At 41.6% G+C, this 12,379-nt stretch overlaps 1 protein-coding gene across 2 annotated transcripts in view; it reads left to right on the top strand.

The window, feature by feature from the left end:
- Nucleotides 1-6,994, top strand: part of HLF (HLF, PAR bZIP transcription factor) — a 35,259-nt gene extending 28,265 nt beyond the window's left edge. The window contains exons 2-3 of one of the 2 annotated variants that reach the window (XM_026067630.1): nt 14-234; nt 3,900-6,994. In XM_026067630.1, coding sequence (XP_025923415.1) covers nt 14-234; nt 3,900-4,115 — 437 coding nt within the window. In that variant the 3' untranslated portion in view covers nt 4,116-6,994. Of the gene's footprint in view, nt 1-13; nt 235-3,896 lie in introns of both variants that reach the window. The other variant, XM_026067629.1, reaches the window with a different exon arrangement.
- Nucleotides 6,995-12,379: the final 5,385 nt, after the last annotated feature.

Raw genomic sequence — 12,379 nt, 5'->3', positions numbered from 1 at the left:
TTTATTTTTGTAGGTCAGATCTTGCCAACAAACCGAAACACACCAAGTCCCATTGATCCTGAGACTATCCAAGTTCCCGTTGGCTATGAACCTGACCCTGCAGATCTTGCTCTTTCCAGTATTCCTGGCCAGGAGATGTTTGACCCTCGTAAGCGCAAATTCTCTGAGGAAGAGCTGAAACCACAACCGATGATTAAGAAAGCTCGCAAAGTCTTCATTCCAGATGACCTGAAGGTAAATTGGAACTGGTGACCAGGTTATTCATACACTGACTCTGTCACAGTTATTTTCTGAAATATAGGTTTGGAGCCTGAATCTGTTTTCTCATGTAAATCTACCAAACTAAATATGACTTTGATGTAGAATTAAACTAGAACAGCTTCAAGTAAGACTGGGGGGCAGGTGTCCTTTTTGTGATAGGCAACAGCTGAAATTCATGAGATCAATATTCATTTCCCTTGTATGCCAGAAACTTCCTGCATGACCCAGGTCACAAGCTTACTTTGTCCTATATTTCCCAGTTATGAAACAGTCTGATCATCTTTCCTTTTCCTCCAACCCTGTCTGTCTCATCGGCATAGACTGTAAATTCTTCTAGGAAGAATCCATCTCTTTCTTAGAGGATGTAGTCCAGGCAGGTCCCTGATAAGGAAAGAATGAAGTGTACTGTATCTCATCTGGAAGTTTCTTTAGCTCTGTTTTTAATAGCCAAGGGAAACACTGCATTAAACATTACTAATCTAGGTGAAAGAGTCTAAACTAATTGTAGGAAAATAGAATAAAATGATTCTAATTATTCAGTGGTTTAGGTCCATGATTTGATCTTTCTAAGGCTGTGTTAATGGACCCAGCGTACTATTGTTTAGGAACCGCGTGTGTAGATAACTAGTCACAGTATTAATTTCCTTGACGGTAGCAGCATTTGGAAACCTGCTGTGAGAAAGCCAAGACATCAGCAGTGATACTAAGGCACCGTGGAGGCCTGATTTTTCATTGGTCACAGAGGTGGAATGATATCAAGGTCCTAAGACTAATACATGCAAATTAAATTCACTTTTTAAAACAAGCATTCGAAAAAGGCCTGCGAGACTGGAAATAGGGTTGCAGTCTCTAATGAAAGTTGGGCAGTTCTGTCTGGTAGAGTATCTGCAGAGAGGATTGTATGTCAGTAAACAGACATTTACGAAGGAAGCGTTGAAAACACACTGCCAAGAAGTGTATTTTAAGGCAATATTTAAAATATGTTGCAATAATACTATATCTAAAAGGCAAGAGCACCCTCCTCTATGCTTTTCACTGCTGCTGAGATGTGAACAGCAAAAATTCTTAGAAGGGAGCAGAACAAATTGATCAGCTGATTTAGTATGTCAGATAACCATGAAAATTATCATTATTTGCAAAATTCTATTCCTAGTATGTGATTTCCAAGCAGATTTTTTTATCAGAGGTTATCAGTGCAGAATTTCATTCTGCTGTTGCTGCTGCCCCCCAAGGCACAGACTGAAAGTCTATTGGAATCGGTGGGAATCTTTGGCTCTGTACCCAAAGAGAGTGGGATACCAGATAGATTGATAGCATTAGGAAAAGACGTTGATGCTATTTGCTATTTTTATCCTTAAGGATAATGTCATCCAAATTAAAAGCACAGAAATCACAGTTCCAGTAGTATTCAGGTGATCTGCTGCTTTTCCTTTGTCTGTAATATCCTCAGCCTTCATTCAAGAAGATTCATCTGCACCACGTCATTACTATCCCAGGCAAATTTTACTACCGGTGATGCTCCACTGATACTGCAGTATACTAAGAGGTCTCTCTAAAGAAAGGTGTTCAGTACAGAAACGGCTACACAGGTGTAAGGAAAGGTGGAGTGTGCCCACTCCAGTTAGCGCCACTTGTCGTTTTGTGCTATCTATCTCCTAGGTATCCTTATACGTCAAAGCAGACTTTTGCCAAAGATGTCCTTGGACTATTTCATATCACAGGTGGCAAACGTCAGTGTCTTGTAGGCAACAGTGGAGTCTGTAAGTTTTCAGTGTAAGACTGAACTAGAAGTTCAGGGTCCCTTGTCTCTCTGAGATAATCATCACATCAGTTGCCCTTGACTCTTTTCAAAGTGCTTGACCCAAGTGCTGCTTCTCTCCTGGCATGTGGAGTGGCTGTTGAGTTCTGGGGGAGGGTAAGCAGATTAGACCAGTCAATCGTCTCTGGGTTGCATGTGATTCTGAAATGCCAGCCTTACCTCTTTCAGGCCTGGATTAAGGGATTTGCCATAGCAATTTGTTAAAATAAAGATGGATGAAGCCTAGGTGGCACACTAATAAATTGCGTAAAGCTGATTTTTATGGAGTGGAATGAGATGGGAAATTATAAGCAAGATTTGGGTCATAGTGTTTTGCTGCATGCTTGTTTTTAAGCGGATTTTTTTGGGGTCCCATCTAAGCACAGGTGAAAGGCAGTTTAGAGATGCACCAGATCCAAATCATCATTGCTGCACACCTCGTTAAGCTAAACTAATGCAAAACAGGCATATAATACCTCCAGCAATTGTTTTACTCTTCTTTTGCATTGTGCAAGCAGTGGCAGAAGGTGCAGAGCAGCAGTGTTGGGCCTGGCATGCTTTGTGCTGAAAGACAGATGAGTGGTGGAGCATTTGTCTGTTCGGTGCAACCTAGGAACAGACGTCTCCCTGATCTCGCACTGGAAATGGTGCTGTGCTACAGCATGCTCTTGCTGAAACAAGAGCGCCACGCTCAGAGCATAAGCAAAAGTAAGGAAAGAGAAATAGACTGGGTGACTCTGGGAGGGGAATTTTGACCTATATGGCTTGACCAGGCAGTCTGGGTGGGGTTGGATGACTGCATCAGTCTTGTTCTGCAGAGGACTGAATTTCACTTTTTTTAAGGGATTCTGCACAGTTTCTGCTCACTCAGTTGCTCCTAGGTGTTAGAACTTAATTCAGTTTAGCTTAGATCAAAGGAGCACTGAAGCTGCCGTTTTGCTGAAGGCCACTTTATTTGGAAGCTGGAAAAATCAGGTGAAAGTATATAGTGACTTACAGCCTTTGATGCACAAATACAACTAAGGTGAACTCCCAGAGGCAAGTCTGTAGGGATAACACTTTGGGAATGTGTTATGAAACTTCAGAGGTGATATGGACCTTTTTTCTGGCAAATACTTTTTTCTTCGTGGCCACCGACGAAAACCTTTTGTACTAATCTCTTTGTGGATGGTACTGAAGCAGTCATCCTTGTTTTGCTATTCCCGAATCAGCTGTAAAGTAGTGCCAAGAAATCCTCTTCCAATGACTTGCTGTTCTAGAGCGCAAAGCAAGAGTCCTTTTGGGCTCTGTAGCAAAAGAGCTTTGGATAGTGAGACAGAGATGAAAAATAGAGGAAATGGATGATACCCACAAACGGAATGAACCAGGCTGGCAAGGAAGATGTGCAGGGACATAAACAAGATGTAAAGAAACAGTATAGCGCATTAGTACTACTCCAGCGACCAGCAGAGAGTGAGTCATCGCGTGCGAAGGTGGGTGTGCTAACTAGGTCAGGGGGGATGTGAGCTGAACTGTACCACTGGAATACGGCTTCGTCTTTCCTTGGAGGACTTCAGTCAGTAGGATGATGGGGTTAGGGTAAACATTTTGACAGAAATCTGGGCAGGCCTCCGCGCTCACTGGATGGATTATGCCATGTAAATCTATAACTTTTGTCCCAGCACTAGCTGGCATTGTCAGGGTTCAGTGGGCCATGCAAGCAAAATAGGCCATGGCCAGCAAAACACGCGGTGGGAAGTCACCACCAATCCAGAGACCGGGGCTAAGGGTAGAGCCCCGTGGCTGCTCAGTTTACTGAAATCTAATACTTTGTTTGGTTCTTTCTGTGTTTAATGAGCAGGATGACAAATACTGGGCAAGGCGCAGAAAGAACAACATGGCTGCTAAGCGATCGAGGGATGCCCGCCGCCTGAAGGAGAACCAGATCGCCATCCGCGCCTCGTTTCTCGAGAAGGAGAACTCGGCTCTCCGCCAAGAGGTGGCCGACTTGCGGAAAGAGCTGGGCAAATGCAAGAACGTCCTTGCAAAGTACGAAGCTCGACACGGCCCCCTGTAAATTCGAGGGGGGGAAGTGGGTTTTTTCTTTTTTCTTTTTTTTCTTTTTTTTTTGTCGCAGGTTGGCATTTGAATAGATGGACAATGTGTTTCCTGTTTGATAGCACCACACCCAAACCAACCTTTCTGTCTTCAGCACTTTACCAGAAGCAGAAACAAAACTGACTTACTTTATTTTTTTTTTGTTTGCGTATGTGTGTATCTGCGTATGTGTGCACACGTGTGTTCACACGTCTATATGTGTGTGTGTGTGCGCTTGTGTGTGCGTGTGTATGTGCGTGCGTGTGTGTGTCTTGGCGTGCGCACGCATCTCAGCACTTCCCATTTTTATGAAACCCTCTTCAAAGGGTGCCACATTTTTACCTGGACTGTTGAGAACTGCCATAGTAAGCTTTTAATTATGTTTTTTTCAGTGCTGCTTCGGATTAGGGTTTTTATGTTATTGTAACCAGTTCCATCCTCCTGATTTACTTGGAAAGATCCCAGTATAAATTATAAAAAAAAGGAGAAAAAAAAAAGAAAAAAGAAAAAAAAGTAGATCTCAGTTTTTCGAGAGTAACAAGCTGTTGTTTAAGTATGTCTAATCAGAAAAGTTAACATGCTAATAAAGTGCACAAATAATAATTTAGTACTACACTGCAGAAATATTAATTTATAGATTGCTTTTGTTGTATTTTAAGTTTTGGTGATAATTGTCTCAGATTTAAAGTGCTGTTAGACTGAGTTAGCTGTACTCATTATAGATCCCATAATGGCTTATCTATAGCTATTAAGGTTCCTTTTCTTTCCACAGCCCCCAGATAGCTAGGAGTACTCTTGATAGACCACAGAGTGTGTATTTTGCACTGTCTGTACCTGAAGCAATAATCCTATTGTACGCTAGCGCGCATGCTGCCCGGGTGTTCCTAGTGGACGTAGGATGGTTTCCCTACCCAACAGGAGTTTTAATGTTTTTAACAAAAAATTAAGACGTAAAAGACACATTAATGTGAGCATGCTAATTGTATCCCTGCTACAGGGAGCGCATGTATAAGAAGCAGGATAATTAGTTGAAACAAGAACAAAATTAATAGTATCAAATCAGATCTGATGTTGAAATCAGAGGAGCTTTTTTTTTTGTTTTCAGTTAGTTTTGCATTTCTTCAAGTTCCATTTTGTGATTAAAAATTAAATAAATACCTAAATTCAGTTGTTTTTTTCCCACATTTTGTAATATATTTTCTGTGGATTATATCTTGCCGTTTAAAAATCACTTTTGTTCAGTTAGAAGAAGTCACTGGTTTGCGAAGCCCATCTTTCCTAGTGATTGTCGTTTTGAGTGTGACATGAACTGATGGTTCTGAACTTTATTATGTTTTAATCTCTCTATTTGCTTTTGAACACGTATGTTCTAATATAAAGTGGACTTCTGAAAAATGAATGTAAGAGACACTGGTGTATTTCAGAAGGGGATGGTGTTGTCATATACTGTGGTTAATCCAATCAATCTAAGTGTTTACTATAGACCAAAAGAATAGATATTATAAAATGTATAAAGTTTATACAGAATAATTATAGTATGTTTGTTTTGTACAGTATTTTTCAAGTACAAATACTGACAATGTATTTTGAAAGACATATATTATATATAGCAAAAAGAAAAAGCTATTCCATGTTTAAAATATATAGCAAAGATATATATTCTCCAATATTGTACAGAAAGGAACTGCTTAGGGTTTTTTGTTTTTTTTTTTAAATCTTTAATATTTGAAGCCTACCACTGGCACATCGGTATGTTTGTGCTTTAAATTAAATTTTTATGGAAGTAATATGGCTTTCCAGGGGGTTCCATATTACTAGAAAAGAGAGACTTTATTATTTTCCATGAGAAACACTTAAAGAATCTGTTTAATAGGGACAAAGCACAACACATTTTAATCAACTGTTGATTGGACAATACAATATTTTGTAAAGGCAGAAGAATAATATATAGTACAAAAAAACCTCACATTCATTTCTAATCTGCTGCTGCTGCTAGAATTTGTTTCCAGCTGGTTTTTTTTTTTTTTTATAAATAGCTCTGGTCGTTTATACAGTTGTATGTACTGCATACGTTTATTAACGTGTGCGGAAAATACGGTGCTACATCTTGCTCACAGTTTTCTAAGTGTTTTGACATTACTTTCAAATAAAAAGGTTGTTCATTCCATTAAATCTTATTCGTGCTTCAGGAGATCGTTACAGAGGACTCAACATTTTGTTCAGCATTAAACATATCCTTGCATCAGTGGCATTTTTCCAGTATTTGTCCTCAAACGGACCCGACTTGTCAGTGTCCCGGAATGTGCAGTACTTGCCTGTGGACCATTTATTCAGGGCATTGCAAAGTTTAAAGAAGTGTACCGAGTTACTTCCTAAAGGTCGGTATAAGCCACTGGATGCAAGGGTAGCGGAAGGAGGCTGAAAGTGTTTGACACCAGTCAGTATATATCCGCTATATCCACTACGAAAGGCCCCTTTTTTCTTTTTCCTTCGGCATAGGTCTTGCCGGTGGCGGGCTCAGGCCGCCACCATGGATACACGTTCAGCAGCAACATGGCAAATTGCCGCAGCATTATCACGGCCATCGCTGTGCTTATTCTGGGGAGACACTTAAAGGCAGAAACTGGGGGGGTGCCATCATCAGCTGGGACGTAAATCACCGCTAGAACCAGTGGTGGGTCACGGTGTGACCACGAAACATTCATTAAAACATAAACGGCAGCTCGGAAGAAATGACAGAGGATTATTGTGTTTCTTTTGGGCAGGGAGATGTTAACTCACAGCGCAGGACTTAGACGCTCACCTCCTTCCCTGTGAGCGCTAGGTACCCTAGCTCACCCTTCTTTAAAAAAAAAAAAAAAAAAAAAAAGATGTGAAATACATTTGGCATAAAACTTGGAAAAAATCAGATTTTGCTTTTTTTCCCCAACCAGGGTGTCTCCCCAGAATAACAGTGGAAAAAATATATATATATTTGTCTTGTTTTCAGTTCGTAAGGACGGTTTAGCTGGGATCATCAGGCCTCTGATGGCTTTGTTGCTCGTAAAGGAGCTCGTAGGTCTATCAAATTATAATTTTATAAAAATAGAAATATATATATTTGCAGCATAATTAATAGTGTCTCTAAATAATTTGCTGACCTCGATTAAACAATAAGCATTGGTAAAATGCTTTTTTTTTTTTTTTTTTTTTGCTGAAACTTAGAATGCTTTTTTTAAAAGAAAAGCCCTCTAAAACAAAAAAATAAATTGAATTTGAGACATTTGTGAATCCTAGCATCTTGGGAATCTGCTTGGAAAGGTGTGCGGCGGGTGGGGTGGGATTTAGTTCTTTTTTTTTTTTGTGGTGTGGTGCAAGAGTTGCTAAACCTGGCACCACGGGATTAAAGTTCTGACTTGAATCCACAAAAGCAAGAAATTCAAAATGAAAGGACGGCGCCTGAGCTAGGCATTAAGCTTAACTTACTTTTACTCAGTTGTGCCTATATGTGTGTGCACAAAGGTTACATAGCTCTGCAGCAGCTGCAAGGTGGCTGAGTTGTTTAAGTAAGTAGAGCCCAGGACACCCCCAGCCCCCAAAAAAGGAGTTGAATCTCTTGCCTCTGTGGGTTTGTAATAGCCCCAATTATTATTGCTTTAAAACTATTTTTGCATGTGATTTACACTAGAGATGTGCAGTTTATTTTTATTTTATTGTTTTTTTTTATGTGAAGAAAAAAAATGTGTATTAAAACTTACAAGTGATCAACCATTGTATTTCTGGCAACACCACAAGGCAGCATCTGTTTAAATACAAGTTTAACAACTAGGATCAAATTCAATGATGTATGACATGAAATGGATTGCATCCTGTATGCTGGTCAGCCCAAATCTTATTTTTGTCTGTTATTCTTAATGTTTAATAAACTTTTAAATTTTTCTTCTCTCACCAGTGTGCTTGCTTGGTGCATCTGGGTTCGGGCAGGGGTGTGTGTGTGTGTGTGTGTGTGTGTGTGTGTGTGTGTGTGTGTGTTACTGTTGGGCTATCGCCAGTTCTAGTTTATTTTAATAAAAATTTTTTTACTCATTTTTATATAAAATATTGTAATTATAATGTGTGATATGTATATATTATAATTGTATATATAAAAATATGACTAAGTGCAGTGTGCACACACACACACTTATACCTATACATTTTCTACACTGTAAAGCTATACATTATAAGTGAGTATACTGTGTGCACAAATAGCATTTACTCTAGACACAAAAATGGTGTATATGCAGCAGTATTTCCATTCTAATAGACACCAATTTATTACTTTTTCATTATTTTTTATACTTTGCATAATACACAGAACACACTCTCTCTCTTTCTCTCTCCCCCCATATACACATTAAAAAAAAAAAAATTTAGCTATTACATGCATAGTAGTACATAGTGTGCATATTTTGTATACAGTTTTATAGCAAAAGATGCTTTCATTAAAATAAAGTGTGTGTGTGTGTGTGTGTGTGTGTGTGTGTGCGCGCGCGCGCATATTGGTGGCTAATATTTGCCTAGGGCATGTTTTGTAGCATTATTCTCATGAATTTTTTTTTAATAATCTATATGTAGCTAATATAGAGATTATACTGAGATATAAAAAGGCCGGGAGGGTGTCTATACAGCTACAGCTATAGCTTATCATCAGGCACAAAATATATTTGGTGTGTAATGTGGACGGACACCCCCCCCACACACACACACACACACATGCGCACCCTCCCCCCCCCCCCGCATTAGGGGCGCAGGCGCCTCCGCCGCTGCTCCGGGCCGGGGAGGGGAGGGAGGGAGGTGAGGAGGGCTGGTGGTGACATTTATTGCATGCTCTCTCCACACATAAAAATATATATGTTAATGTAGCTGTGTGCACCTCTAGCTAGCTTATGCCCTGTAAGATATAGTCATTATAAACAGACAGGGCACGCGTGCAGTGTTTGTTTGTTATATGTTCTTAAATGTGCTGTATATTTAGAGGTGTTTCTTGTAATAGACAATATAGCACTATTATCTTTTTATATGTGTTTTTAATTTTGTATTTTATTTACAATAATTTATATGTGGCAAAATATTTTAACATACAAAAAGATATATTCATTAAACTAGTGTCCAAATATATATGAAAATAACTATATGCTAATATAGTATATTTAGCAGTATTTTAAGAAGATATAGTGCATACTACATGCTTATTAGATTTTATATTTATATAATACAATGTATATGCATCTATATGTACAGTGTGCATAGATGTATATCAGTGTGTACATACATATGTGCACACAGTTTATATACACATACACATTTTATATATTTACATAACCTATATTATACAGATATAAAATAAGCATACAACATACCCATATATACAAATACATACTTTATATGTGTGTTTAAACATATTCTATATATATGTATATATTATGCATATAAATCTATAGGTACATACGTGTGTGTGTGTGTGTGTGTGTGTGTGTGTGTGCGCGCGTGTGTGTGTGCATGTGTGAAATTTAAGGCATACTTATATAGATTAAAAATTATATAATGTATACGTATTTTATGCAACAAAAGGTAAAGTCATTATAAATACACAGTACACTGACAGAGTATTTGTTATATGTTCTTAAATGTGATGTATATTCAGCAATTTTTATTGTACTGTACAATTGTTGTTATATATTATCTGGTATATAAATTATATTAATACATGCATTTAATCTTTTATATTTTATATAATAATTTATATATGACAAAGACATTCATTAACATATACAGTGTYCATATATATATAAACCTAAAGAATTATATATTAAAATATTACATATTTAGCAGTATTTTAAGAACATACAGTGTATATTATATGCTTATTATATTTTATATTCATACAATGGATTATGTACTTGTACCTATGTATAGTGTGTGTGTACATATATGTGTGTATGTGCATATGTGTGTGTGCATATATATTTATGCATGTATCTATACACACAATTTGTATATATTCACATAGAGATCATTTTTATATCTACATAAACTATATTATACAGCTATAAAATATAAGCATACAATATACACATATAATCCATACACACACATATGCACCTTATACACTTAGAGAGCCACTCGATACAGAACAGCTTTCATGCAGCTGTGCAGAGGCTGCCCGTTGCGCAGACCTGCCGCACGCCGTGTACGCCAGGTGCCCGCCCGCGCGCCGTGCTGCGCCGCGCCATGCCGAACCGAGCCGGGGCACCCGCGGCCCCTCCATCGCCCCCTGCGCCCGGCCAGCGGCCCCCAGCGCCCCTTGACGCCACCCCAATCCCGCGGCCGGGGAAGCGGCGCCGCTGCGTCCGGCCGCCGCTGCCCACGTTTTGCAGGGCTCCCAAACCGACTGCGGGACACAAGCTCCAGCCTCGCTGTTACGAGGATGAACGCGCTGGCACGGGGCCGCTGCCGCCGTAAAAAACCCGGAGCAGTAAATCTCTGCCCTGATGAAGCGTGAAACAATTGCGGTCGTGGGTCCTGGCGCGTTTGTATCTTGTCTTCGCTCCCCAGCTCAGTGTGCGGCCAGGGATGGACGGACAGATGGCTCTGCTGGTGCACCACATTTCTGCATGCAGCTGCTTAGGCTCGAGCACAACCACACCTCAACATCACTTTCGATGCCTGAAGGAGACTAACCGAGCGCAGCCAGGGGCCACACAGCTCTGCCCACGGTAATCCTCTGTCTCGGGGTGCAGCCGGCCGGCCGGCCCTGCTGGCTCGCGAGCGCCTTGTGCAGCTCTTCCTTGCTGCGGCATTTGTTAATGAGGCCTTTCCTGCCTTTTCTTTCCTTTCTTTCCTTCCTTTCATGAAAGTTGCAGGAATGCAGTAACCTTTGAGACTTTTTTTAGCTCTGCATTAAGATTTTCCAGCTGCTTAGAAAAATTATTAGGGCAAGAAGCAACCAACCAGCTCGAGCGCCAGCCCTGTTTGCTGCAGGGAGCCAGGCCGATAAACAACATTTTCAAAGTGGTGCTTGAAAGCCGTAACTAGGCTCTGCCTTCCTGAGCATGACCTGGGGCTTTCCCCTGCGGATCCACATTTTTTACATATCATCATAGCTCACATGCGCAAGACACGTGTGTAAGAAATGTGGGACTGTGTGTGCAGGACGCAGGCGGCAGGTTGCGGAGCCGCGAGGGTTTATTCACAGAGTAACCAGGAATAAATGAATGTCGATGACTTAAATCCTGTGCCGGTGCTGCGGCCGCTCCGGCAGCCGCTGTGTCCCGCCGCGGCCGACACAAGGTGTCACGCGCGAGCTGCTCCCGGCTCCCGCGKGGCTGAGCCGCCGCCGGCCTTTTCCCTCCCCAAACTAAACTCGGGGAAGCGGCGGCAGGTAACGGCTCCCCGAGCGGCCCCTGCGCCCCACTTCCCTGCCGCAGCCGGAAACATCGTCCCCGGGAAAAGGAGCACCAACAGAGAGCGTTTCTTAGCTGCGTCTTGCCTTGCGGCTTTGCTGGTCGCATGGAGGCCGAACGAGGGACTTCGGCAGCCCCCGCGTCCCCGTCAGCCGTCAGCCCAGCTGGCCGCAGAGCCCAGACAGACGGCGACGTAACGCGTGAGAAAGTGATTGATAATAACACGCGAGAAAGTGATAACAACACGCTTTGAGTGCCAGTCCCCGCGCTTTTTAATATGTGTGTGTGTGCATATATATATATATATACACACACACACACACACACGTGCACACACACATATATATGCACACCCCCCATATATATATATTATATATATATATATATATATATATATATATATGCACACATCCCCCACACATTTCCCCTTTAGGGGAGGGGGGAGGAGGGACGTGCCTTAGGAAGGGGCCTCCCCGTTCACAGCTGGACTAGAGTTCAAGCCCTGAAGCGTCAGCCCAGCTCGGGGCGTGAGCTCAAGGGCCCAAGCCAAAGGAAAAGGCAAACTAGTGTCACTGGAAATAAAAAAAGCAAATAAGCACGTCAGATAACTTGCCCTGAACCGCTTCCAAACCGCACGAACGCTGGCGGAGATAAGCGGAGATCGGCGGCGCGAAGGAGCCCGGGCGCTGCTGGAGCGGGCACGGGCAGCCAGGACTTCAGCAGCTTGGCCGAAGGGACGCCACGAGTGACAGACGGCACCTTGAGAAAACAAATCGAAGCCAGCGGCCAAGCCCCTGCGGCAGCCTCCTGTCGGGGGATC

The sequence above is a fragment of the Apteryx rowi genome, unplaced genomic scaffold, assembly GCF_003343035.1.
Source record: "Apteryx rowi isolate R43461 unplaced genomic scaffold, aptRow1 scaffold_26, whole genome shotgun sequence".
NCBI classification, from domain to species: Eukaryota; Metazoa; Chordata; class Aves; order Apterygiformes; family Apterygidae; genus Apteryx; species Apteryx rowi.
Note: the sequence above shows the minus strand (reverse complement) of the source record. Positions and strands in the feature narration are given on the sequence as shown.